Here is a 27518-nt window from a genome sequence, read left to right as displayed (position 1 = left end):
GTGTGTGTCGTCAGCCTGTCAACACTCACAGTCCAACGCTGCATGCAGTCCAACCCACAACTTTCAGTATTGCTCTCAACTCTCATATAGTTCAGTGTCTGCACGCGCATTTAGAGATAGGTTTACGAATGCAAAAGTTCACTGCCAGTGAAAGATGATCCAGTTGTCCCCTCACACCGATCTGCAATTTTTAATCTATATTTTTCTCTGGTCTGTGTTTCAGCTGTAGCTGTTAAATAAACACATAAAGGAGCGCACCTAAGTTTCCAGGGCCCTATGTTCCCTGGACTGTATATCCCCTTAGCTCTTTATATTAAACATCAATCCACAATATAATACATTCAGGAGACCTGAGAAAGAGTTCCCAGGGTCAGGATCCTGGGGTCACTAGAGGTCATACAAGGGACAATGAAGAGCAGATTTTTTTGAAAGGAGAGCCAGGCTGCAGCGTCAAAGAACAGCTGAAAGTCTGAAAGTTTGAGGACACGAACCAAAGAAGTGACCACACCCCTTTTACAGCGAGCTCAAACACATTCTCCCCATGTATATAACTTATCTTTTCTTAAGTTGTCTAACTTCAGATGTCTGGAATGCTCTATGCTGTGACTGTAAAATGCCTTATAAAGCAAACCCAGCACATGTATTCTCTGCACAGGCATCATAGTTTAAAAATGTAAATATTTCATGGGGAAATCAGATCCCATCAATATCTGGACGTAGAAACTACATTTGTAAAAGGCAAGCATAAACATACTTGGATGAAGATCCAGTGCCGGTGATCAGCAGTTAAGGCAAAGTGTAAACAGGCCTGTTTGCAGCTGAATGAATCACAGGCTGTAAATTGGTTGCTGTAGCTGAAGTGACACCATTATCCCTTTCCCACCACTCCTCCACAGGTCCTATCTGCATACAGCTCACTGATATCAGCAGGCAAACGCCTGGAGAGGCTAACTTCTCTTGGCGTGCTTCTCTCAGCGCATTTGGCAGCTAACGAGCTAGCCAATTAGCTCTGCTGATATTTGGGCAGTGAAATCTGTATGCTAGCCATTAGCCTTCCCTGCTAATGAGTGTGAAAGGAAAGGCACGATTAAAGGGCTATGACCTTACGAGCATCATCAGCTTCAGAGTTACTGACCTCCTCAACAGGCTGTGGCGTGTATGATGGAATAAATAACCAATGTGTGGTCATCTCTTGAATGCAGAGGCAAAAAGCTAATAAACAAGATCTAATAATGCTGTTTTTTGAGCGTCTTTAGCTGCGTCCCAGTTCAGGGGCTGCGTCCTTCTGAGGCTGCATTTGAAGGCAGATTGAGTCACAGCGGCGCGAATCGACTGTCCCATTTCGAGGCTCCTTCATACGCGGCTGAGAAACGTGTCCTTCAGAGAGAAGCATCTCCATCTCTAATAAATGAAAAAATAAACAACTAAAATAAAAGTTTCTGGCTCCGTTTTCAAATAACTTTAAAATAACTTGACAGGAGCAGTGTTTTTGTAACACACCAGTAAGGGCTGGAACTGTGGTGCTGTGGCGCAAACTGGAAATCCGGCATAGAGCAGACCATCTCATTTCAGTTCAGCCTTCGCAGGTCTAAGCAGCCTTTGAAGGAAACGCCTTCGTAGACCGCATCCTTCCAAGGATGCAGCCCCTGAACTGGGACACAGCTATAATCTACCATTTTGAGCGAGCGAACAGAAATATACTTCACACCTCTGTCACCTTTTACGTTTAGTCTAATGAAACAGATTAATAAAGTGTTTCCATATTGATGTGAGTTCTTCTCTGAATGTCTCTTACAAAATCTCAGTGCATCCAACAATAAAGGCAGCATAGAGTCTTTTATACAGTGATAGAAAACATGGCAGCGCACAGAAAGCTCTAATTCCACATGCTGTTCCATTTGACTATGATCAATGTGGGCATGCACACACACCAACTACTCTGGGGCAGATTTTAATGAGTTAAAGGGGACAAACTGAAAGACTATGAATGTATTTCCAGCAAGATGTCCGGTAAGATAAACAGTGATTCATACACAGAGTCATATTCAGTAAAGTTCAGCAATATTTAGGAATAAATGTTTGGTAATTTGTTCATGGCAAGGAAAGTCTAAACCAAGCCTGTGAAGACAGAGCCAAAGATCTGGAAGACTGACCAGACAACACATGCACTCTCTCACATACTTACAGCATTAGCAGTGAAAAACACAGAACAATTTATAGCAGGCCAGGGACAACAGGCAAGACAAACTGGGCAAAAATAAAGACTGTGGTAGGGTGGAAGAAACGAAAGGACGGAGATATATACCTAGAGAAACAGACAGAAAGAGAGTGAGACAGAGAGTGAGACAGATAGAGAGCATTTCACATTTTCTATCCATCTGGCATCTACCTGCTCAGCCCATTATCTTAGCAAATAGGCCTGTCAAACAGAATCTGTGCTATTACCATGACGATGCCACACTGGCACTGCCGAGCTACAGCCTGGCTCAAACACACACAACTGACATCTGAGAGAGAGAAAGAGAGAGAGAGAAATATCTAGATAGAAAAAGAGAAAGTGAGAGAGTAGTGGGAGAGAGAGAGAGAAGAGGAGGGAGAGAGGGAAGGCAGAAGAAAAGAGAGTGAGGGAAGAGGCACAGAGAGAGGAAGAGAGAGCAGGAGAGCGAAATAGAGAAAGGACAGAGAAAGAAAAAGAGAGAAATAAGGAGAGAGACAAAAAGAGAATGGCTAGGGAGAGGAAGAAAGGGAGAAAAAACAAAGGGGAGACAGAGAGAGAGAGAGAGAGAGCGCAAGAGAGAAAAAGAAAAATATACAGAGAGAAAAAGAGAACGGGAGAGAGTAGTGGGAGGGAGAGAGGGGAGGTAGAAGAAGAGAGTGAGGGAAGAGGCACAGGGATAGGAACAGAGAAGCAGAGCGAGAGAAAAGATAGAGAGAAAGAGAGAGAGAGAGAGAGAGAGAGAGAGAGAGAGAGAGAGAGAGAGAGAGAGAGAGAGCACGCAAGTGAGCGTATTTTTGCAACACAGCACCAGCTCCATCAGCGGCGAGGCTGAGTGGGTCATGTTGTGTTGCATGTTTTGATTCTGTGTGCGTGAGTTTGTGCAAACAGCCAAACATGATGGTTTCTATTAAAAAAAAAAAAAAGCGTCTCAAATGAACCCAGCAGATGGAGAAGCAATTTACTCAGCATACAAAACAGGAAAGAGCAGAACATCACGACATAACATCAAAAAAATCTAACAAACAAACAAAAATAGCTGAGCTAATGGAACAGTGAATAAAACACAGAACACGCAGGACATCCGTCAGTCCTGAACAGACACTGAGGAGCAAAACAGCAGCCGATTGCATGTGAACAGATGCTGACAGATGTTATTGAATAAGCAGAGACAGAGTGCAGCAGTGATAGTTAATGACTGAGTCTCAGGCCATGTGAGCGTCTGTATGTGAGGTTCATAATGGCCAATACATGAGCATGAGTGTGCTGACCCAATCAATGACCTTGTTAGACAGGACTGCTGAGCCAGCAGCACGATGAACCTCTCACACTCATCGAATCATCCATGTTTGCCTGCTTGTGATGGCACACGCACACACATACTAACCAAATCAATTTTTTCGACAGCAAAGCCAAGCGTTCAATAACGAAAACATGAACGAATGGATGATAACAGGAGTTTTACTTCAGCAGCTATCAGGGCCGAGTAAAGGCCTTAACTTGACCAACATGCTGACTACAGATGCATGATAGGAACGAATTTTTGCTTCAGACAAGTGATCAGCACCTGATACGTTATTAACGAGGAGGAGACAGTTGGTTAAGCCTTAAAGCTCCCCCTTGTTGTGGAGATATGCGCATGCACAGAAGCCAAACTGCAAAAACACATTTTTGTGTGTTATTTGAGCCAAACTATGCAATGTTTGTCCGATTTTACCAGTGATTTCGCATGTTTTTAGAACATTAATGTGACTGTCTGCATTAGGTTTAAAGGTCTCTCCTCATTCCAAGAGATTCTAATCCTGTATGACTGGAAATATCTGCCCAGGGTTGCCAAGGCGTGCTGCATTTTAACTCGTGCTGCATAATATCGTAACATAATTATGCAAGACTCATTATGCTAAATAGCCAATTACATCTTACTTTTGATGTAGCAATTTATTTGATTCATGTTATTTAAACAAGCAGCTGATTTTTTTTCTACAAATTTAAAATGCCAGTTGAGCTACTGTGCTTAAATATCTGTACTTTATTCATTTACGGCATTTTTAACCCCATAGAAATAAATGTTGCACTTAATAATGCTAATCTAGATAGGCGTAGTCTAACTTCCTACATTTTCTAAACACGATGGTACTTGCAGATATGTGCATGAAAAATATTGGCCCAAATTGGCCCAAAAGACCATATCGGTGTATTCCTAACATAAGAACAAGCTATTGATCATGAAGAAATCAGAATCTGTAAAAATTAACGATCAGCGGACCCCTAACGCTAACATAGCTAACATTGAAACGACATTACACTAAGATAATACAGTGGCTATCATAAATTTTTATGGGAGAAAATGCTCACATTTATGGGTTTATTTGGTCACTTGCGCAGCCCAGCCATTCTTGCCGGATTTTCTTTTTTTCCCTCATAACACTCTGTTTGGAGTGTGCCTTTGAAAGACCTCCTTTTGGAGGGCCATGTAGCCTTTGGCCCTACCCCTCTATCTCAACAAGAATCGGGACACCCTACCCCTGGACGTGAATGTGCAAAACAGAGGGGTAAGGGCTAAGTGGTAGAGACAAAAGGTGAAAAGGGATTAGGCCTTACTCACTGTTATCAACATTAGCATTATTTGTCTGAACTTTAAATCATATTAACCAAGTCAAATCTCACATTATTTTGAAAAAAGGCCTTCTAGCTTGTTAATAGGTATAAATCAAGGTCGGAATATGTTCAAACAGGCGAGTAACGCTCACAGAGTCCTGCACAGCTGCCGTTATTTTCCCCACTCATCGAGAAGCCAGAGTGAAACTGGAGCCGTCTGCACGTGCAGAAGAGCTGGAGGCCGTTCTTTAGAGAGTTTGTGTGAGTGTCTACGTGATGTTTAGAAGGATGATGCGATTCCTAATCAGTACCATCAACATTACACGGTTATGACATCATGTTTTTGTTTTCTTTCTCCAAGTGTCTGTCATCAATTATGTTTTTTGTCCTTCATTTATTTTTCCCCACCATCCACTGCGCTTTAGCACCAAAAACCTTGACAGGCTCTACAACAAATGACCCAACAACAGCGTGATTCATTTTTACAGACGCGCTGCTTCAACTCCACACACATGCTTCCTATTGAGAGAGGGAGGGAAGGGAGGAAGGAGAGCAAGAGATAAAGACAGAGACATATGAAGAGAGGGAAAGCTAGGGAAAGGGAGAGAGAGCAGGATGAAGGGAGGACGCAGAGTGACAGAATGAGACAGAAGAAAGAAATAATTGGAGGATGGGGGGACGGAGGGAGTGGCAAAATTCCTCTCTGCTACATTCTCTCACGGGTCGTTCTCATTTGGGCTCATCTCGTGCCAAAACTCTCTGTTATTTGGGTCAGAGGAACTATGACTAATAAACAACCCTGAATGTCTCCAGCACTCAAGAACGGCACTGTACTAACTGGGCGCATGTTTAGCCATAGATGAGTGTCGATATCAAACCTCGTTAAAAAGAGCAACTATTAAAGGGGGATTCCACCAATTTTCCAAAATTTCTGCATGAGTCAACTGTTGACATTAAACAAAGTCATTCAGTATGGTTTGCTCTAAAGTGGTACACTGTAGAGAAACTTACCAACTCTGTTCTTTACAGTGGTAGTGATAGAAACCAATTACAATACAAATACTACCATTTTATTTATAAGCCAAAACCACCAGTGAACCTGCATGTGTCTTCTGAGTTGTTATATGTAATGCTGATAATTGTAAAATAGTGGAAAATCTGAAAAACAACTGACTATTCTGCTTTACCACATCCCGCAATGTACCTCTCCTTAAAAAAATTAAACAAAGTATGTTTTGGCCTAAAATTACATCTCAAAACTATCATAAAACAATGTGTCAGGCATCAAGCAACATGTCTGTAACCAATTTATGTAAAAACTTTTTGTGATACAGCATTTAGAAGCAATAAAACAGGGTGTCCCATCTTATCCTCAAAGGGCCAGTGTGGCCGAAGGCCGGTGTAGCTCAGCTGACATGTTTATTCAATTAGCCTCAGTCTTAAAACAGTTGATCAGGTATGCTTTTGCTTTGTTGGAATGAAAACCTGCAACCACACTGTTCCTTTTCCGGATAAGATTGGACACCCCTGCACTCAACTCTACAGACATCTGGTCCCTATCACCACCACTGTGAACAAGTCTGACTCAGTAAGTTTCTCTAGAATGGAGCATTTCATATCGATGCAATCTGAATGACTTTGTTTGCATCTTAATGATCTAATTATGCAGAATTAAAAAAAACAGTAGTGTCCACATTAGAGACTGAAGTCTTGTCTGAATCTGACAGGATTCATGTCACGTTTGGACATCATTTCTTAAATATGTGTCAAGGTCAGGTTCAATTAACACATTTCTCCTCTACCACCTTTAAAGGAGCAATGACCCAAAACAGCAAAAAGGCAAAAACAGGGCAAACATCAACAGAAGGGCCCAGACAAAAGGCAATGAACAAACATCCAGAGTCCAATACACAAAAAGGGCAACCAAAAGCACAATGGAAACACTCTGTAGTTCTACAGGAGAAACAACACCTCAGAATTATACTACTCCAAAGCCTGGCTTATATACTAAACTAGGAAAGTCATACGACAGGTAACACAGGTGAAACAGATCAGTGTTCGGGAGAGCTGGAGCGACGATTGGTTGTACGATGAGGTTGAAGTCACATGATCTCCCAAGGAATTCTGGGAAATGGAGTCCCTGTGTGAGTCTAGGCTGGAAGGATGCGTGACAGATACAGGTAAATGTGATGGTTTTCGTAACATCACAAAAACACTGAAGTCACAGCAGGCTGCTTCTGCAGCTTAGATTACTTACATAAGACCATATGGATCGCGGCATGAATGGTACTAATAATGCTTACATAATATACAAACTTATTTTTGTAAGTGAAGGATGCTGTTCACAGACAATTAAAATATGTTAAGTGGAAGTTAAGCCAACTTTTGGACAGATGATGAACAGGCTGCTTATTTTTCATGTTTTGTTTAATGATTATCTGATAATGGCTGTCATTGTGGCTATGAGGTAACAAAGTGATCAACAGACATGTGGAAGCTGGAATTTTCTCAGCCTCTATTCATGTTCAAGCTAAAGTACAAAGTCTGCCTAAAGTTGTGATGCTTTCTTGTACAGACTTATATGTACCTTTAAAGAGACTATTATTGTAAGTAAGTTGTATGAGATCTTTCTTTGACAAGCTCAGATGGGTTTATAGCTCACTGGCACAATACATAAAAGTGTCTAGTGTGCATTGTTTCTTCAGACTATTAAATAATTAATCAAGCAACACTATTATTACAGCCTCTTATGATCTGAAAATCGTGCATATATGCAAATTTCAGTTTTACCATGTCAGCAAATCGCCTCACGTCCAATTTGTGAACACAGGCGCTGATAGAGGACGCAAAGACAATGACAGAGGGACATGAGGAAAAGAGTTAGATGAAGGGAAATGAGGGAAAGCGGGGGAAAGGAAAAGGAGAAAAAGGAGGAGAGAGAGAGAGTTGTGGTGTGAGGAAAGTGTGGGAGAGTAAGGAAAAGGAAGGAAAGAGAAAGACAGAAAGGGGTATGAACGGAAAAGAAGGATAAGAGAAATGAGAGAAAGAAAGAGAGAGAAGGGAAAGGACAGAGAGTGAGAAAGAGTGAAAGGAGAGAAAGGAGGAAAGAGAGAGAGAGAGAGGGAAAGGAAGGAAAGGGAGATAGAGAATTGCGGTGTGGGGAAAGAGTGGGAGAGTGAGGAAAAGGAAGGAAAGAAAAGGATAAAGGGAAAAAGGGAAATGAGAGAAAGAGAGGGAGGAAAGGAGGAAAGAGAGGGAGAGGGGGAAAGGGTAGAGAATGAGAGAGAGAGGAAAAGGAGAAAAAAGAGAGGAAAAGATGAGAAATTGAGTGAGGAAAAGAAAGCAAAGACAGGAATAGTGGGAAAGAGAGGCCGAAAGAAAAGAAGGAGGGAAAGAGATGAAAATAGAAGGAAAGCAAGGGAGATAAAGAGAAAAAAAACAGAAGGAGAGAGGAAAAGAGAGGGAGACGTTGTCACATGTGAGCTGTTGATCCCTCTCCAGTTCTCTGTGATGGTCTCTCTTTCACACTTATGTACACTGACCGTCCTCTCGTTTCTTGGACACAAAAGACGTTGCACAGAAAGGGCAGAGAAAAAAGAAGAACATCAACGGAGGAGCTGATCCGCTTTTTGTGCTCCCCTGTTCTTCATTTGAATGGAACGCCATTACAGAGTGATGTCATCCCGTCTGAATGCCTCTAAAGAGAGTTCAGCACAACACCAGCACAAAGACGCTGAGAAGGAGAGCACATGTGAGCAAGGAGTAGCCGTTACAGGCCAGGTCCTTATTTGGTTCTTACTCAGGGCCCAGTGGACAGTGAGATAGGAGATTAGCCCCTCTTCCACCTCATGTGTCACATGAAAGGCAACGAGGCACAGCAGAGCACCGCTAAAGGTTTTGGCGGTTGTTCATTCTGCTTTGGTTGGAAGTACAAATGTCCCCATCCAGTTATTTTCCCCACCTTCCCAATGCAGGTCCTTTACCCCTTTAAATTCCTGGCATATTACATCCTAGGGCTTATAATTTAGTACACAGACAACAAACTGATTGAGTAGTTGTTGAGTTATAGGAGAGTGCAAAGGACACCTGGACCCAACAGTGAGCATCTGCTGACACTATGTCTGATCCAATATTACTTTTATGTATTACTTTTATATACAATATTACAACAGTACTTTTGCATTCTTCCCAAAGAACGTTTTAATGGTTAAAGGACCATTTTCGTAAATCAGATGTAAGAGTGTAAGGAACCTTTTTAACATTCAGAGAACCTCCACACAATGCAAACCTATACATTATGTGAATGTTCTTTAAACCTTAAAATGTTTTTCACGCTCTCATATCTTTTTTTTCAAACACGGTTGTTCAGGGAAAAGTGGCTCTTTTATGGCATTTTACAAAGAACTCTTTGTGTAGATAAAACAGCTGCAGAATGCATCAAAGTTAGCAACACCAATCCAAATAACACTAAGCTGCTAATGACTTTAAATGCTGCAATAAATCACTTCTGTTTTACTATGTACAAAATATGTTTTGGTCTTCTTTTGGCTACGTTCTTTATTTAAATGATCACCTTATGGCATCTTGAATATATAATGTGTGGCCTACTTCTTTCTCTCAGCTATTAACAATCTAACTTTACTCATAGCAATTTTAACAGCTTTTGGTAAAAGCAGCTAGATTAATTACAGTCAAAACACTGACATTGCAAATCTTTGCTGTCCAAAAAATAATGAAATTAATTAATTAAGAAATATGTATCTCTAAAATGTATCTCCAAAATGGTGCCTTCACAGGTAAAGGCAAATCCGTCCTTATTTTTTAGTTTAATGTTACAGTGTTACATTTCTACAGGGTCATTCATCCTTAAATATTCATACAACGTAAAGGACAGTGATGAAATACTAGAAGCGGCTACGAGTATTCATTTTCCACTTTAAAATAACAGTTCCACATTATAGATATATAAACCGATTGTTAAGTTCTGAAAACATGCCTCATTGCGCCATGTTGTAGATAATATTGTATTGCACCTCCTTGACAGTGGCGTAAATAGAGCAAAAGGGGTTAAATAGCCTTATCACGAGGCCGAAACTGGGTCAGGCTTAACACAGCCAACTCTGATCCACTAAAATATGCTTGGATCGGCTCTGATATTGATCTTTCGAGTTGGATCAGGACATCCTTAAGTGGCAGAGTGTACTGACGGGCTCCACAAGGACAGAGCAGCTGCTGCCAGTACACTCATCCTGCTGAAGAAAATAAATCAGCGGTGAATATGCTCTCCAGCGTCGCTGAGTGAATCTAAAAGTCCTCTACTCCCCAACTGGAGGCCATTTTGCTGGCTGTGCAGCAGCGCAGTGCCTGGGTTTGGGTGTGGGCCGCTGGGGGGAGAGCCAGCACAGGGCAAGCAGCCAGAGTGCAGGGTGTCACCGATACAGCCTCTTTCACTCTATACGTCCTCCTTTCCAGCCTGTTTAATTACACACTTTCTCTATCTGTCCTCCCTCTCACTCTTTCCAAGCACACAGCTATGACTTTATAGCCTCTCCTTCTCTCTTTTTAGTGAGTCTATCCATCTTATTCCTAGTTTATCCATCTCACACTTTACCCTTTCCCTCCTTCGTTTCATTTTCTGGTTTTTCCTGGGCCGGCAGTCCTTCTTCTTCTGCTGTCTTACGCACTCACCCTATTGCCAAATCTCTCACACACTATTTCTTAAAGGTATGGTTTGATGGAGGATCTAATTTACATATTTTTCTTACCCCGAATGCCAAGTTTGGAGCACAAAGTTTGCTTCTTCAGTTTCACACTGGAGCTACAAAAGCTAATGCAAAGTATGCTAACTAATATTGTGCAAACTGCATGCTTAAATCCTGACACTCTTGCCTCAAACTAGGTGATATTGTTAAAGTATACTAAAATTGAGTGTTATATCAAATGTCCAGCAAAGTTTAAATGCTAAAAACATATCATAAATGATTTATATCATAAAATGCTGCTTAAAACTCACTCATCAGCACTGAGGACTGTCTGGACATGGCCCTAATATTCTAAAGAGCTTGACTGACATCCCTCTGTAAAACGCTCCCGGCCTGCACGCTTGATAGCTTTGGTTATGCTGGGTTGGGTTGTCTTTAGCTCGCTAGTTAGCTTTTGCTTGCTAAATATTTAGACTCAAACAGACTGAAACAGTGGTGAACACATAGTTTTGCTAAAGCTGTGTGGGCAGGACAAGCGACATCAACTTTGCTGTTGGCGAAGATAACAGCCAGGGGCCGATAATTAAAAGGCCCTTGAATGTAACTGCTGCACATTTAAGCTGGAATGGGAAATTCAAATAAGTAGCCAATTTTAACTTTTGTTGTAGCTAAGAATGCATCGTTACTAATTGTTTTCAGACCAAGTACCAAAATGAGTACATATTTTAGCACTTGCCGATACAAAGTCCAATACCATACTGAGTAACCTACGCAGAATTAAGTAGTTAGTGTAAATGAACGCAACGTACATTAACAGTTAAATCATTGAAATCTAGATGATTTCATTCGTTGTCTTGGATAGAGCAGCGCCGCAGTGGAGAAGAGCAGGTTTTGTTCCACGTCAGTAAATCGCTTCTGTACAGCTGTAAGTAAAGCATCTTTCATAAATTTGAACCCTGATCTGTCTCTTTCAACAGTCTCCATGGCACAGTGACAGCAGGGATCACATCAGAGGTTAATGCATCTGATTAGCTCACTTGTGGAATTTTACATCTGAAGTATTTAGTTTTGCTGGTTGAGCTGTAGCTGAATGTCCTCTAAAGCCAGACATACACTGTGTAATTTTAGAAATCTTGTTCTTTGGTGAGTCACTCTGTACGTTTGAACAGACCATCATGTACAGACAAAGCCTATGATTTATACTGACCCTGTATGAAAACGCTCCGTCCATGATCAATTTCACTTAAACCTGTTTCATTCAAAATAACACGCTGCGCACCGAGTACTGTGCACAGAGATACTGAGCAGCGCTGCTAACACTGAGCACTGAAAGCAAACCAGGTGGTGATGGACAAGGTAGGACAACACTGTCTCTCTACAGCCTCGCTATTCTATTCAGTCAAACAGAGTAAAGTCAGCACAGACAGACTTTGGTAGGAAATGTTGACATATTGGGAAAGTGGTTGTGATTGTGTTTAAATTGGGGAAAAATCTGTGTCAGTCCGGTGGGAATATACTAAAGCGGAATATTTAAAATGACCAGTAACTTTGTGTTTGACCACCACAGAGTTAGTTCCACACCTCTGTGTGAGCCTCCTTCACTGCCAGCTTAAGTCGTTGCTTCATTGGCACGGTGGCTACACTCAGCTTACGTCACACAGAGTAGCTAGTATCAAAATGTTGGTATCGGTGAATTTTTATGAGCACGAGTAAATTAGCACAGTATTGGTCTGATACTTGATACCAGTATTGGTACTGATGCATCCCTAGTCGTAGCTTTAGCCAACCTAATTGTCTCATACTTGCGTCCCATTCACTTAAGCCTCCAACTGCCGGACAAAAATATTACAGTCATTCACGCTATCAGTGCCAGGTGGTCTATGACTTGTTGTGCAGACAAGGCCGGAAGACTGTAATGCCGCCTGATACAGCTGACTGATGCAAAAGATCGAGACTCCTCAATCAAACCTCATTGGTCTGGTGTCCAGAATAAGAACACTAGTTTAGCACTAATGGAAATGTCTTGCACTGCACTTTTGCCAGGTCTTACTTCTGTATTTTGTGTCTTTCTTTATAGGTACCAGTACTGACTCTTGTTTCTGGCAGTGTCTTAGCTCAAGGGTAGTCTGTGTGAACAACAAAGCGTTTTTGTATGTCGCTCTGGATAAGAGCTTCTGCTAAATGCCTTAAATGTAAACGTATCCATGCTAAAGCTAAAGCTAATTCCAAAAGACCAGCAACTCCTTTATGTCCGATTACTCTGAACCAGTATACTGCAAACTACTAAGAGCTAATGTTATGAAAATGATCACTGTTTTGTTTTCTTTCATATGTTTTTTTTTTCTGGTATTGCTTTGCCTTTATTTATCTATTCCCTTTGTACAATTTTTCTCATCTATAGTCAGATCAAAATTTTATACAATAGAAAAGAGTAAACTTAATTATAGGCTATACAAACAGAACATCACCAAATAACGAACTAAATATATACATAAATGCCTAAATAAATTTAAATAATTTAAGCCTGACCATGGAAATGAAACGAATGTCCAGTACACAACATTTACTCTTCGGTAGAGAGTGAACTGGACAAGCTTGTCCAGAAGGGTGCCAGTTTGGTGATTTTGCCAGTCGGCCGTTAACAGGCCCTCCTATTCGCTATGGACTAGACTCAGTTTAACATATTGATCTGGATGAAGTGTCCTGATATGTGTGTGCAAACTGGTAGTATCACAACCATTACAAGTAATCTAATTTCAGCACAGCATGTAACATCCAGTGGTTTTCCATGTTTGTTGGGTTGGAAACCAAAATATTGGCAAACTGAAGTGTTATAAATGACTAAGCAATGCTAGAAACTAGCCGAGACTGTAAATATATGCCAATTGTATTACCATCAAGGGACGTAAAAGCTGTAGTTTGAGGCTCTGTAATGCTCACATGTGGTATTTTGTAACTGAATGTGGATCAATTGGACAACAATTATTTTTCTAAATTACAAGATTTTCGAAGATTACAAAATAATGCTTGCACAGCTTTACAAAAGAACACGACAGCCCATTTTACACCAAAAGGGGAGAAATAGGGTAAAATTTCTTGGTCATTAAAGCGTTTTCACAGGGCATTCTTTGTACGTGTACACTGATTGCCTACAAGAACAAGAGTAATGCACTTACAAAGAAAAGATTCCTGCTTAAATCTCAAATAGATTTGCGTATGTGGTTTCTGATACTGTATGACAGACTGTTATCTATAGAAATGGACAAATTATGTAGCTAAAAACAGCAGCCGCCATCTTAAAACCTGGATTTTATCCATACATTTGCCCATATGGCAGATGGCACGTCTGGGCTAAACTACATTTGCAGTTAGAAGAAAATTGTCTACATTTGTTTTTTCGACAAGCTATTTCTTTAACACCATCTCTCTCTCTGTGTTTCTCTGAGTCCTGCTAAGAGCTCCCCCAGACAGCAGTCCTCCTGGTGGGGGTGGTGGATGGGGAAATGACTTGGTAATGGCTGACGTGTGTTTGCAGAAGGAAGTGCGCTCATTTCCAGACCTGTATTCTCCACAATGGCCTTCTTCTTTACACTGGCCACCAGAGCAAAGTCAAGCACCACTCTGTTAGAAGGCCACTGCTTTCTAAAAGAGAGAAAGTCCCAAGCTGCACTTTATTCCCTTAGCAACCATCCACACCTCTTTAGCTGCACATTATGATAATGCAATTAATGAGTCATGGAGCTGTGAGACGGCTGTATCACCGACAGCTTCTAAATAAACTGAAATTTGAATAATGGCTCTGAACTCCTCGGAGTTTTTCCACATCGTCTGAAGTCATTTCTCTCTTCAGGTCCCTATTCTCAATGTGGATAAAAGCAGAAATGAGAAACAAATGATAATGTGCTACAGTTAAGCAGCTTCACACTCCTACACCAAGCAACAGCCATGAAAAGGAAGCAGTACTGCTGACAAGTGGGTGAGGAGAGGTGGAAGAAGGCAAAACCAGGAGGCAAATAGGAGAAAACAGTGCTGAGAAGTACTGATAAAACTCAATATTATAATAGTTTACAAATATATCAATGTATCATGGTATCAAATTCAAAATAGTGTGTTAAAATTCACAACTATATTGGCAGTACGCCCTCAAGGTTCTTGAGCATCTCTTATTTATCATCTTCCTTGGAAACCACTGTCAGTTAGCAGTGGGTGGTATTGGCAAAAATTATATCATGGCATAATTCATAATTCTGATGGTTACGCTATATGACAGTGTGTATATATTTATGTATATAACCATATATTATATGCAACCATTTTAGCAACCAAAGTAAACCTGAAATATTTAATTGTGCAAAAAAGCAAAAGTAAACAATATCTAGAGATAAACATATGTCAATAATGCTTTCTAGCTAGCTCAGCAGGCCCAGACAGAACGGTGCTAAACGTTGTCTCACATCTGAATTTCTACCAGGCTGAAGCTGACTTCTTATTCAGCAGCGTTTTGTTTAAATTTTCCACTCCACCTTAAATGGAGCAGCACTTATATTCCAGCGCCGGTAAGACGCCAGCTTCAGCTTTGCCAAATTTCATGTCATTTTTCTCATATGTGTGTTTCACATACACATCAACACTAAACAGGCACTGCTGGAATTTGGAAAGTATCGCAGCCATTGGTCTGTGGCAGACATGTCAAACTGGGGACTTTCTGGGTCAAAGTTCTATGGATATCATCATTTACTCTCATCTAATGCTCTGAATTTAGTTCATGAAGGCTTTGCTAATCAGCTGATGAGCTGGTCTATGGCTTATTGTGCAGACAAGGCCAGGAGACTGTAACACCATTTGATGTAGCTGATAGAGTCAGGCGGCTCCTCAGTCAAGCCTCATCGGTCTGACTTCCCTGTTAGGCAAGGCTAACATCATAAGACTGGCAATTGCTTTATGTCCACTGCCTCAAAAAGTGGATTACCTCGAACATTTGGGTGCTTATATTATGAAAATTATTGTTCTTTCATTGTCTTTTTTCTGTTTCTGCTTAGCCTTTATCTAACTATTCCCTTTGTACAATTTATTAAACTATTAAACTTATAAACATATCTTAATGCCAGTATAATGTTGATTTTCTGCCTGACAAAGAATGCTGGGTTATATGCAGATGAAACAAAACTCCACTACATGAGATTTACTCATCGGTACTCTTAGACTTGGGGAACTTCTCAGGTCTTATGAGAGGAAACAAAAGTATGTCAATCATTCAGGTATCCATGTTAGGCTAAAGCTAACCACAACCAGCCATTCCTGTCCGCTGTCTTGAGAACTAAGTGGACTATTTCAGATACAACAAACTAGACAGCCAGAGGTAATCAAGGGTCTGCTGTGTTTCCATTTTCATTTAAAAGCGTCTAAAACAAGACCGTCAATCACTTTCGGCTGTCTACTTTGCTGCATCTGAACTAGTCCACTTTGTTTTTGAGGCCGTGGACATAAAGGAATGGCTTATGAATGGCCGCTCAGCTAAACAGGATAACTTTAGTGTGGTTGTAAAAAAACTCATACCTGAGGCCCACTACTCACACTTCTCTATGGACAGTGATTAAAACTAGGCACCCAGGTACACCCTACCAGATTTAAATGGGCTGGGAGGAGGTGTGGCTTATGGTATACACACACCCACACTCGGATGATTAGTCTTTTTTACTGAAGGTGCTTATAAATTTAAGAGGTTGGCATTCCTGGGCTTTATTTTGTTATCAACAATCGAATTGAACAGGTTAGTATCAAACCTGAAACCATGTATCGTTATGCCCCTTAATTACATACATTGCTTTTACATGCCAGGTTAGGATACCAAGTGCACAAAACAATAAAAACAACATCTACTCAGTAACATGGAGGTCACTGCTATTTTATGGTATGCAACGCTATCATGGATTTAATGTTAAAACAAAAAATTACTGATAAATGATACATATATCATCCAGCACTAGCAGTAAACCATCGAGAGACTAAGTACATTTAGGATGAGAATTTGCAGACAAACACACAGTACAGCTCTCTGTTCCATCCTCCTTACACCTCTCCATCCTCCCTCGCCACTATCAGGAGCAACAAACTGAGCAGAAGTGCCAGCCTCTCTTTTTGCTGGTGTAATTTTCCTCCGTCTGCTCATCCCTCGCTCTTTTTCATCCCTCCCTCTCATTACGACGCTCTTTCAAGCCGAGCCAGCAGGGATGGCCACACAAAACTAAGGCTGTAAAACAGCAGCACAAAGCCCATGACAGGACAAGTGCACTTTTATAAGAGAGAGAGATAGATAGAGAGAGAGAGAGAGAAAACAGGAGAGGACAGGTGGTAAATGAGCGATGTTAAAAGAGCAGAGCCAAGATGCACAGAAATCTAATTTACGAAACAGTGAGGGGACGAGAGAGATATAAGCAAAGCTAATAGAGAGTGAGAGAGGCAGAAAAAGATACACTAAAAAAAGCTGCTGTATGAACCTTTGCATTCAATCAAATGGTGCTGAATCAGCATATATGGGCATGCAGGGTATGAGTGTACATACGAGTGAAGCTGATATTGCACTCACAACAAATATATTAATACTAATGCAATATTCAGAACACAGGCAAACCTATGCTCACTCTTAGTAAAGAGGTTCTAGGACTTGTAACAAATGCAACATCTAACCAAGCAAAGAAATAGTGATGCACGATCAGAATCGGCAGATTTTTGCTCCAAACTGATAATCTGCCAGCTTTTTTATGATGTAAATAATGTGAGTCAGGTAAGTGCACTTCCGTTGCATGTGAATGCTGCTCATACACCAAAATGTCATAGCATAATTATGCACAGAAAGGGCAAGCATACAGTTTGATTTATAGTACTGAATTCATAATTCAGTTTTCTGACCATATTTAAACAAAATCTCAGAGAAGAAAAATGATGATTAGAATCATGTTGTTGCACAGCTTACTAACGACACCAGAGCTAAGAGGAAAAGGAGTGCTGGAGAGAACTGTGTTAGAGTGTAATTGGTGCAGTCGTCTGTACATGTTCCAACAATGCAGTTGCATTTAATGTTTAAATGATTTTCCATTCTCCTCAATGCCACTGTCTGATTGTCACTGTTCTGCATTGTGGTGTCATGATATTATGATATACTGTTACATCCTTATTAAATAGCCTGTTACATCTCACTTCAATGTAGCACTTTATTGTCTTTGTTTTTAAACATGCAACAAAAATTGAGCTTTGGCCAGTGAAGGCTAATGAAAATCAGCCAAAAAAGCCCATTACACAATTTGGCTGTAGAGACATCTAAAAGGAATGGGCCATAAAAAGTCCTGGTCACTGCATCCTTACAAAGATTTCCATACAGCGGTGTTGGTGGTATTTACTATCCAAAAAAACACAATAACTAGTAAACCTACACTTGTCCTCTTTTTTATATGTAATGTTAATATTGGTAAAATAGTGGTAAATCTAAATCTGGTTTTGTTTAGGGACCGTTTCTGTGATGTAGATTTTAGAGGCATTGAACGCTTCACGTGTCAGGTTCCTAACACCACTGCAGTGAAAAATTCTGACTCAATAAGGTTATCATTTCACACCAAACTGCTCTGAAAGACTTTATTTACATCTTAACTATATAATCAGAAAGAAATTTTGAAATTTCAGAGGAGCTCCCCTTTAACAAAGCAGAAAGAAATACAGTATCTCTCAATTCACCCCCATGCTTCTAGATTTTTTAACTACAGACGTCATTGATGTATATATCCATGTACAATAAATACATGAAGTGCAGCATTCAAACATTGGAAAGTGACCTCATGTTGTTTCCACATCCCACATTCATCCCACGTTTTTTTAAGTCTCATTCTCTTTATGAAGTCCCCTAAATGTATGAAAACAACATGATTTCAGCGATCGGAGAATGTTTGGCCAAGCCAAGCGAAAACATCTCCTTTTTTGCCACAGCAATATTTATTCAGACTTCAGCAGACTGCAGTATAGCACACTCTTCCAACTCTTCAAACAAAGCATCTTAAACTGGCCTTGGGTTTTTATTATAGGCTGAAAGCAAAAAGCCCGACTCTGGCCATGAAATGAAGTCGCCACAATGCAAGCAGCACACCGAAGTCTAGTGGCTGATTAACTCCTTCAAACCCTTCAGCTCTCACTCAGGGGCGCTCATTCTCCCTATAGACGAGCTATTTGTATAACTAGGCCATGTGCTGCCACAGAGAGCAGGTCCTCATCGTCTGCAGCCAGAAAGTGAGCCCTGCCCAGCTGCTCTGAGCACAAACAGCCTGAGGGAACACATTCCTGTCCTCTCCAGAGCATCCCCATCAGCACTGGCTCAAGGGGAAATTAATTAGCAGCTAAACTACAGCCATTCTTTAGTGACGCATGATAAATATCGGACTTAATGTCTGTGAGGTAATAGAAAATGGAGCCAGGTTGTCTCTGATAGCTTTGATAGAAGTGAATATGTCCTTCAAGCTGACAGGTTTCTCTCAGTTTACTCTAAATATAATCGATCAACAGACAATATATGCAAAGTTTGTGTTTGTAGTTTTGCACTTGAGTTAAGAGACTAATGCAGCTAAAAAGTGCAAGCTTAGCATTGTACAAGCTGCATGATTAAACCATTATATACTCGTCTCAAACTGTGGTGAGTTGTTAAGCAATTCCAAATGGACCCGTAACAGTGTATGAGATACTCCTATCTTTAAAATGGACAGAAGCATTGACAAAATTCAATGTTTATAGTAGCTGCTGATAGCTGCTACTACAGGTTTTTACCTATGTGATGTACCTTTCTCCATTCTTACACATAAGAGAATGACATACAGTTTCAAAAACCACATAAGCTTGTTTATTTGATTTTACTATACAACTTAACAGTTTCAGGCAAGTCTGTAATGATGTAGGCTTGGATTTGGTGCAGTATAAGCTTGTCATTGCTTGTCAGGTATTAGCCTAGTGCAGAGGTCGGCAACCCAAATGTTAAGAAGAGCCATTGTGTCCTTTCAACAAAAATCAAACCACCTTGGGAGCCACAATATTTTATGTCCATTCTACCATCTTGGCTGTAAGTCTGTCTCAGTATGTGCTGATGTCCTAGCATAGGCTAAAATGCATACAGACTTTGCTCTGCTTTATGCTTTAGGTCAGCTTAGCCACTTTTCTCACATCTCCAGCAGGAAACTTTTCTGTAAAAGTGGAATAGTTTCTTGTAAAATGTCCCTCAACGTTTGATTTTTTTATGAGGCTTAAGTCATCTTCGCATTCACCAGCTTCTTGTTCTAAATTTCCCGTTCCATCTTAAATGGTGCTTGAGGCACCAGCATTTCTGGATGCAGATTATTATTTATCTGTTTATCTTAAATCTCTCTCTTTGCCTTTTCATTAGCTACTAGCTAGGCGAGACAGTTGTCTGCGCTGCTATGATGACCAGCAGTCTGCGTGTCAATTTTCAAGGTTAAAGGTTGGTGAATTAGCAGTTATACATTAACTTCAGCATTTAAGACCTTTTATTGTTAAGACTGTGTTAAAATGATCAGCAGAGCTTTATTTTGCTGCAAAGGAGGATCATTTTATTTTTACATAAAAATCTATTTCTGCTGTGGAGCCGCAACAGGACAGTAAAAGAGCATGTAGCCCAGGGCAAAACTGAAGAAGAAAACTTCCAACTCTAAACGTATCTTGGCTGACGAAATTCGGAGTAAACTGGAGAAGTTATGGAAATCTGACCTTTCATCAAGCTAAGCTTTAAGCTCAGTGAGTTTTCTGTGCATTGAGCTCTGTTTAGGCCGATGTGAAGCTCCTGTATGCATGCTGATTAGCTCTAATTGCAGAAGAGAGCATTCTGGGAGCACATCACTCATCACTGTAGGACTAGCGCTGATCTTCAGCTGCATCTGTGCTACACTTACATTGGGGAGTCACTGCTCTCTCTCTACCACAGCCTTCCTTTCTCTATCTCTCTCACCCAATGACTCTCGCTCTCTCTGTATCTCATGCTCTCTCCCCCGCGCTTATCTCTATATCCTCCCCTTCTCCTTCCCGTATACCCCCCACCAAGCCCCTTTCACTCTCCCCCACCTCTATCTCTCCCCTCATCTCGCTTTTTTCTTCATATCTCTTCCTCTCCCGCTATCTGGGAAGGGCTCTTCTCTTGGTCGGAGCTTGAGCACCACTAATAGGGCCTCTCCCCCCCTCTCTCTCTCAGGCCTAATCCTCTATCAGTACGGCACTATCAGGATCAGATTTAGATAACTGTATTATCTTCCCTCGGTGTCATTCAGCCCTCTTTGAAAAAAGCCTAGAGGAGCTCAGATCTGTTCTCTGTTGCAGTGTGTGCATGTGCTCATGTTTCAGTATATGCTTCAGACATCCTTCATCTTCTGTTATCCGTGTGATGGGGTGCAAAACATCCTATTCATTTCAATTTGATATTTCTCTAAGTGGGTTAGAAAGAGCGCTAGGCCGTTTCTGGATTCCTGGTCATTTCAGCTGTCAGCTTTTTTTCTGCAAACACAACAGTTTTTGCGCTCTGGGAGACCTACAGCAATCCTTTATTAACAGTTCTTGGACTGGTGTCCAATTTAATCACTGAAAATGTGCAGTGCCATAACTAGGCTCACAATTATGGTTCCATTTTGCAGAAATAACAGTAAACAAACTGCAAAATATGTGTACTAAAGCAACTGTCAAATCTGAACCTCCTTTATGTTTTTCACCTCTACATGTAGCCAACTATGGAGTTTGTATCCTAAAGCAAAGATGGCATTTTCTCTCCGCCGATTTATCTAGCCCCATTACGAATAGTCCATATAAAACATATTATAGGGTTGGCATTTTACAATTTAACAATCAGCTAATTGCCCTCATAAACACTCACATTGTATCATATGTTCTTACACAAGCCCTCACATTCATTGCTATTGTATATATTAGCCTATAGAATGTGCGTTGCATACCTGTACCAGGGATGCTCTGATACGGCAATTGCCAATGCCAATATCTGATCTGCCAACACCAATATGGATACGTAAACATTAAAAAAAATAAATAAATTGGGACTAGCTCTACCTGGCTTAGCATTACAGAGAAATGTAACATTTATTTTTATATGATATTAATTATTAGTGTATATTAATGTGTATATGTGTATATATTTAGATTCTAATGTATATTGTTGCTGTATATATCGTTGCTGTCGGGACAAAATCTCCATTTTTGTCGTTTTTCATTTTTTGACATAATTTGAAAAAGACAGTTGCTCTTTATGTTGCATCAAAACTTCTTGTTGAACAGATCAACATAAATGGTCCAAAATTACTCTGAAAAAAATAATTCTCCATTTACTTCCATTAGAATTGAGAATGTTTTTTCCTTCTCCTGTAAATTACCTTTTTTTTTAGGTACGAGGTTTTGTTCTGACAGCAGTGGTATTTTCTTTTCTTGTATAATTTTGTATTTAAGCACTACAAGGGTACTATGCATCTAAGATTTCTACTCACCTGTGTAAATGTGATGTGACAAAAAAACATGATTTGATTTGAATGAATAAAATGCAGTCATTTTAGCACAGTATCCCAGCATCACCTAAACATCCTATTTAGTAGCACTTCTTTTCACAGTCCCTTATGTTCTAGGTATCAACCAGGTAAGAGTACTAGGTACTTACTAAAGTACGAGGCAATTACTAGATCACTGTTTATACACAGTACTCTTGAGTTCATACCTCAAAAGTTAACTTATCCAGTTGAACCTTTTTGGAATTCCAGTGTAATTTAGCAAAATGTCTTAGTTGGAAACATGTTACCCAAAATAAGTCTCTGTTACTTTGAAGTATCTGTTTATTTACCTGGTTAATACCTAGAACTTAAAAGAAAATGTTACCGTTCTGCTTTTCCACTGTACAATAAATGCATCATCTAATACTGTTTTAAAATATCAGCCAAGTCTAATCATCTGCCCGATATTTGTTTATTTAGCAGATACCTATTGAGACCGATATGACTCTGATATCTCTGTGCATCTCTAAACTATACATGATAACAAGAAGTCAAGTCACGTAAAGTCTAATGCAGAGCTAAAAACTGTGGGCAGTTTGTGGAAAACTATAGCTGTTCTGAGGTCAGCAGAACCAATCAGGTCACTGCTGACTGTGAGGTCTTGGGATGGAAGCTATTACATTATCCGGTTATCCACAATGAATCTCATGATTGGAGATTCACCTTTCGAAATGACCGAAGTCCAGAACTCTGTGTGCTCGTAGCTAGTTATGGCATGAAGATGTGACAGCTATGAACACATAAAATCAAGTAACACAAGCTTGCATTAACACCGCATCAGACATTCACTCGAGTAATATATTTAAAATATCTTACAAAATACGATAGTCAGTGTAATAGTAAATTACAGTGAGTGCCCTTTTTCCATTTTACAAAGTTTACAACATTCAAAAAAGACCAGCTGCCTTTTATATTGTGTGTACATCTGGTGTTGAATAGACCAACAGAAACAGCCCAAAATCACATGAATATCATTTTCTTAAAATATTTTTTCCTTCTCCTATAAAAATACCGTTTCTGAGGTTAGAGGATTTCTTACGACAGCGACAACATTGTTTTCATATGCAGACAACATTTAACAGTATGTTTCATTGTTTTCTAAAAAGCCCTTACGCATTTATGTGGAATAATTTACATACTTGTAAACACAATAACAAACTGCATTGCTGTCTTTCTCTCTCTTTATCCCAGGGCTGGCATTCCATCTGTCCTCCACACAGCTTCTCTCCAGCCTGGACTTGTGTGTGTGTGTGTGTGTGTGGAAGAGGTGGGGGGCATTCAAGCTCACAGAGTGAAAGGTAGTGGGGTTTAATTTGAGCCGACACCCTTTAAGAGCATGTCTATGTAAGCGGCCCATCATACCCTGGGGGGACTAAACATCTGACAGGCTGCAAAGCTAAAGCAGAGCTAGGCACAGTGAAAAGGATAAGCAAAGAAGTCTGAGAAGCCTGAAATGGGGGGGGTTGTGGTGTGGGTGTAGGGAGGGGAGGGGTGTAAGTGGTGAATTAACACCCATTAAGAGATGCTCATGTCTCAGTTTGAATGTTTTATCAGCTATCCTTTCAGCGTGAAAGTACTTCCTTCACATTTTCATGCATAAAGCCTTTGAATGAGCCTTGAGCTTTTAAGAAATGCTCTTAACCTAACACACAATAAAACTCAGCTCAGACGCTCACTCATCACTGCAAAGGCAAACATTTATGAAATTAAAACGTTCTCACAGAGTCCGGTCCTCATTCTTATTCTCAGTAAATGCTTCATTTTCCATCATGCTTCCAGCTCTCGGATGCCATTTAGTGAACAAGGCCTCTTCTTCTGATGGCGTTAGTGCTGTCACAGTTATGATATTTTAGCTGATGACTAACTGTTATATGTATATCTGCAATTAAGGACTTAATTTTCTGTCCTTCTTTCTTATATGCAGCTACTTAAGTGGCCAAATTGTTCCCTATATGTTTACTAAGCTAACACTGGCTGTACTGTAGAAATTATACACTTCACTGTTAAATGTGCACACATGCTCACACAAATATTACCCAAAGAAAACAAAATTTTTCATATTTACTTCTATTTTTTCATTTATCAACATTACAAACAAAACCTTGAAGAAAGTTATTATATAAAATGGTTATGAACACACTGCCTGATGTCTGGGACATTGTTTTACAATAGGTTTGAGAAAGTTTTGGTCTAAAACATATCTATTTTTTTTAATCCATTTATGGCGGAGGGGTAAATGCAGGTCGTTGTGAGGCAAAATAGTCTCCAAAGAATTTACCGCTATGTTACCATTTATACCATTACATATAAAAACTCAGAAGACATATGCAGGTTCACTGGTCATTTTAAATAAAATGGCTATATTTGCATATCACTGCTGTCGGAAGAAAACCTTATATCGCCATTTTTTTCCGGATTTCAGTTTTTGACATCATTTGAAAGTGCTTGTGTCCCTTTTATTATGTGTAAGTTTCATGAAGAATGGCCCAAAATGACTTGGAAAGATGACTTACATTAAAAGTAAAGTAGGTTTTTTCCTTCTCCTGTAAAGTTACTATTTTAGAGATATGAGGTTTTCTTCCAACAACAGTGATATTACTGTTAACATCACAACCCCTGGTTCCTATCACCACCACTGTAAAGAAATCTGAGTCAGTACGTTTCTCAGAAATGTTGAGGTTTAAGTTAACATCCTATGCTGAAGTTCGCAGAGCTTCATAACTTGGCACCACTGTATGTGACAATGCGCTGGAGCCAATGCTAACAAACACAGCATCCAAGTCCCATCTGAGGCTGCAGCACATTGCACCAATCATCTTTCATCACAACAGATTCTCATCTGCATAGGTTTAACAGCTGTGTGTTTACTGTATACATCACAGCCTGCCTCTCATCATCATCATCATCATCACCACCACCATAGTATCAAGCACGTCTGCAAGTGTCCTGTTGATTTAAATGTTTGCATGTGCATGAGAACATTGCAGGTCCAGGGTCCCGCATCTGCCTGTGTCTCATCTCACCACTGCCGTCACTGTTATCTTCACTGACATCAAAAATATTTGCACTTGTTCTGCTGAACCAACTATTTGTGTGTGTCCATCAGAATTAGAGATCCACTGATAAGGGAACTGTGGGCCGATGTCAATATCCAATATTTTCCATGTAGATGTCTGCTGGTACTAACGCCGATACATTTATAAAATGTTGAGACTGGGACTAAATCTACCTGGACTAGCATTGCAGCAAAAATGCAAAAAGGGCTATAAATGCATTACACTGAATAAAATGCAGACATTTTAGCACAGTAACACATACTAGTTGCCTAGTAGAGTGGTAGAGACTTAACTTGGGTTTGCATCACAAAGACTTGAGACTCAACTTGGATTCAGAGAAATACATAATCGAATACTGGTTTGAAATATCGGTGGAATGTAAAGATACGTCCAGTGGCAAAATTAAGAATCTGCCAATTCTAATATCCTAAAACTGGAAACTTCAAAATTAAAGATAGGACTCATATGAAGTGACTCAAGACTTGACTCAGGCTTGCACCTCAAAGACTTGAGACTCAATTTGGACTTGCACCTCAGGGACTTGAGACTTGATTCAGACTCAGAGACTCAACTTGGACTCAGACCTCAGAGACTCTAGACTTGACTCAGACTCGCACCTCAGAGACTTGGACTTGCATCTCAAAGACTGGAGACGCAACTCGGATCCAAATCTCAGCTACTCAACTCAGACTTGCACCTCAAAGACTTGATACTCTACCCGGACATGCATCTCAGAGACTCAACTCAGACTTGCAACTCAGATAAAGCCCAGAGACTCGACTTGGACTCACACCTAAGGGACTCAACTTGGACTGGCATCACAGAGACTTGAAACTCACACCTCAAAGACTCTACACTTGACTCAGACTTGCCCCTCAAAGACTTGAGACTCAACTCGGATCCACACCTCAGAGACTCTACTTGGACTTACACCTCAAAGACTTGAGACTTGACTCAGACTCGCACCTAACAGACTCGACTCAGACTCGCACTTCAAAGATTCTAGACCCGACTCAAAATTGCACCCTAGAGACTCTAGACACGACTCAGAATTACACCTCACAGACTCGACTTGGGATTCAATTAAAGTGACTCGGGAACATCTCTGTAAAAGATCTCTGCAACTGTTCTACTGAGCTAACCCTGAAAAAACAATCACAGACTTATAGTAACAGGTAAACATTTCTGTTGGTCACTGTAGTTTCCACTAAAACCACTAAAGATCTGAAGGTGTGCTACAGGAAACTAGTGGTTTCTAGGTATCATTAAGCCAATTGTCATTAGAAAACCATCATGTTTTAAATTCCAGTGTTTCTAACAGTCTTTTCTCAGAAGGGAAGAGTGTTTGTGTCAGTCAGTATACCAGACCTCCCCTTTCCTTGGATGGTCCACAGTTAGACTCAATAACATGAATTCTCTCTCTTCAGAAGCTCAGACCTGAACCTTACTGCATCCAACTAATGATTAAAAGGAGATTAGAGAGAGCGCGCGCGCACACACACACACACACACACACACACACACACGCACACACACACACACACACACGCGCACACACACACACACACACACACACACACACACACACACACTCCTCAGTAATCAGTTCGCCAACACAAGCTATCAGTTTCATGACCTCAACACCGTCCAGCACACTCAGTATTTGGGAGAGGTGGGCTAACGTAAAGAATTCAGTTTACTCGAGGGAGCGACCACCAAGGAGAGACCGAGGACGACTGTCAAGTTGAAATAAGAGCTGCTTTGCAAGTTATTTTAGGATTTATTTGGAAATATTCTTCTTTATACTTCTAAAACAAACGAATGTAAGATTTTTTTCCCTTTCCGAGTAACTTACCTCAGCGTGACAGCAAACTATGGCCAGCAAGACGACCAGGGAGATACTTCGGAACATCTGGAGATAAGTGGGAGAAAAAGAAAGAGAAAATGAGCGAAGAATGAAGAGCAAACGGACGGAGAGAAGACAATAGGCATGTGTGAGACGGAGGAGAGAGCGTGGAGTTCTCGGTTTAGCCTACTCACCATTTTCTCGAGCAGCTCGGGCTGGTTTGTGAGCGGAGAGCAGCGGTGATCCTCCTGCTGGTGGAGTTCAGGCAGGAAACTCAGCGCTCAGGAATCAGGGGATCTGCGCTGGGTCTGGCCCCGCCCCCCACCGCGACGTGGCCAATGAAAACGCTTCGAACCGAAGAACGAGCGCGCGCGCACACACACACACACACACACACACAGAAACCCTGTATTCCTCCCTTTATGGGGTATTTCCATTGATTTAGTATTACATACAGGTAAATTATGCAATATCTATACTTAAATCTAACATTAGCTCTTTGCATCCCCTTTTAAA

The 27518-nt window shown here is 40.5% G+C and overlaps 1 protein-coding gene across 1 annotated transcript in view; it reads right to left on the bottom strand.

Moving 5' to 3' along the window:
- Positions 1 to 27307, bottom strand: part of fstl1b (follistatin-like 1b) — an 80835-nt gene extending 53528 nt beyond the window's left edge. The window contains exons 1-2 of the mRNA XM_036570665.1: positions 27197 to 27307; positions 27012 to 27068 (exon numbers count right to left, since the gene is read on the bottom strand). Coding sequence (XP_036426558.1) covers positions 27012 to 27068; positions 27197 to 27199 — 60 coding nt within the window. The 5' untranslated portion in view covers positions 27200 to 27307. The remainder of the gene's footprint in view (positions 1 to 27011; positions 27069 to 27196) is intronic.
- Between the last annotated feature and the right edge of the window lie 211 nt (positions 27308 to 27518).

The sequence above is a fragment of the Colossoma macropomum genome, unplaced genomic scaffold (genome assembly GCF_904425465.1).
Source record: "Colossoma macropomum unplaced genomic scaffold, Colossoma_macropomum, whole genome shotgun sequence".
Classification (NCBI taxonomy): Eukaryota; Metazoa; Chordata; class Actinopteri; order Characiformes; family Serrasalmidae; genus Colossoma; species Colossoma macropomum.
The sequence above is the reverse complement of the archived record's forward strand: the minus strand, read 5'-3'. Positions and strand labels throughout refer to the sequence as shown.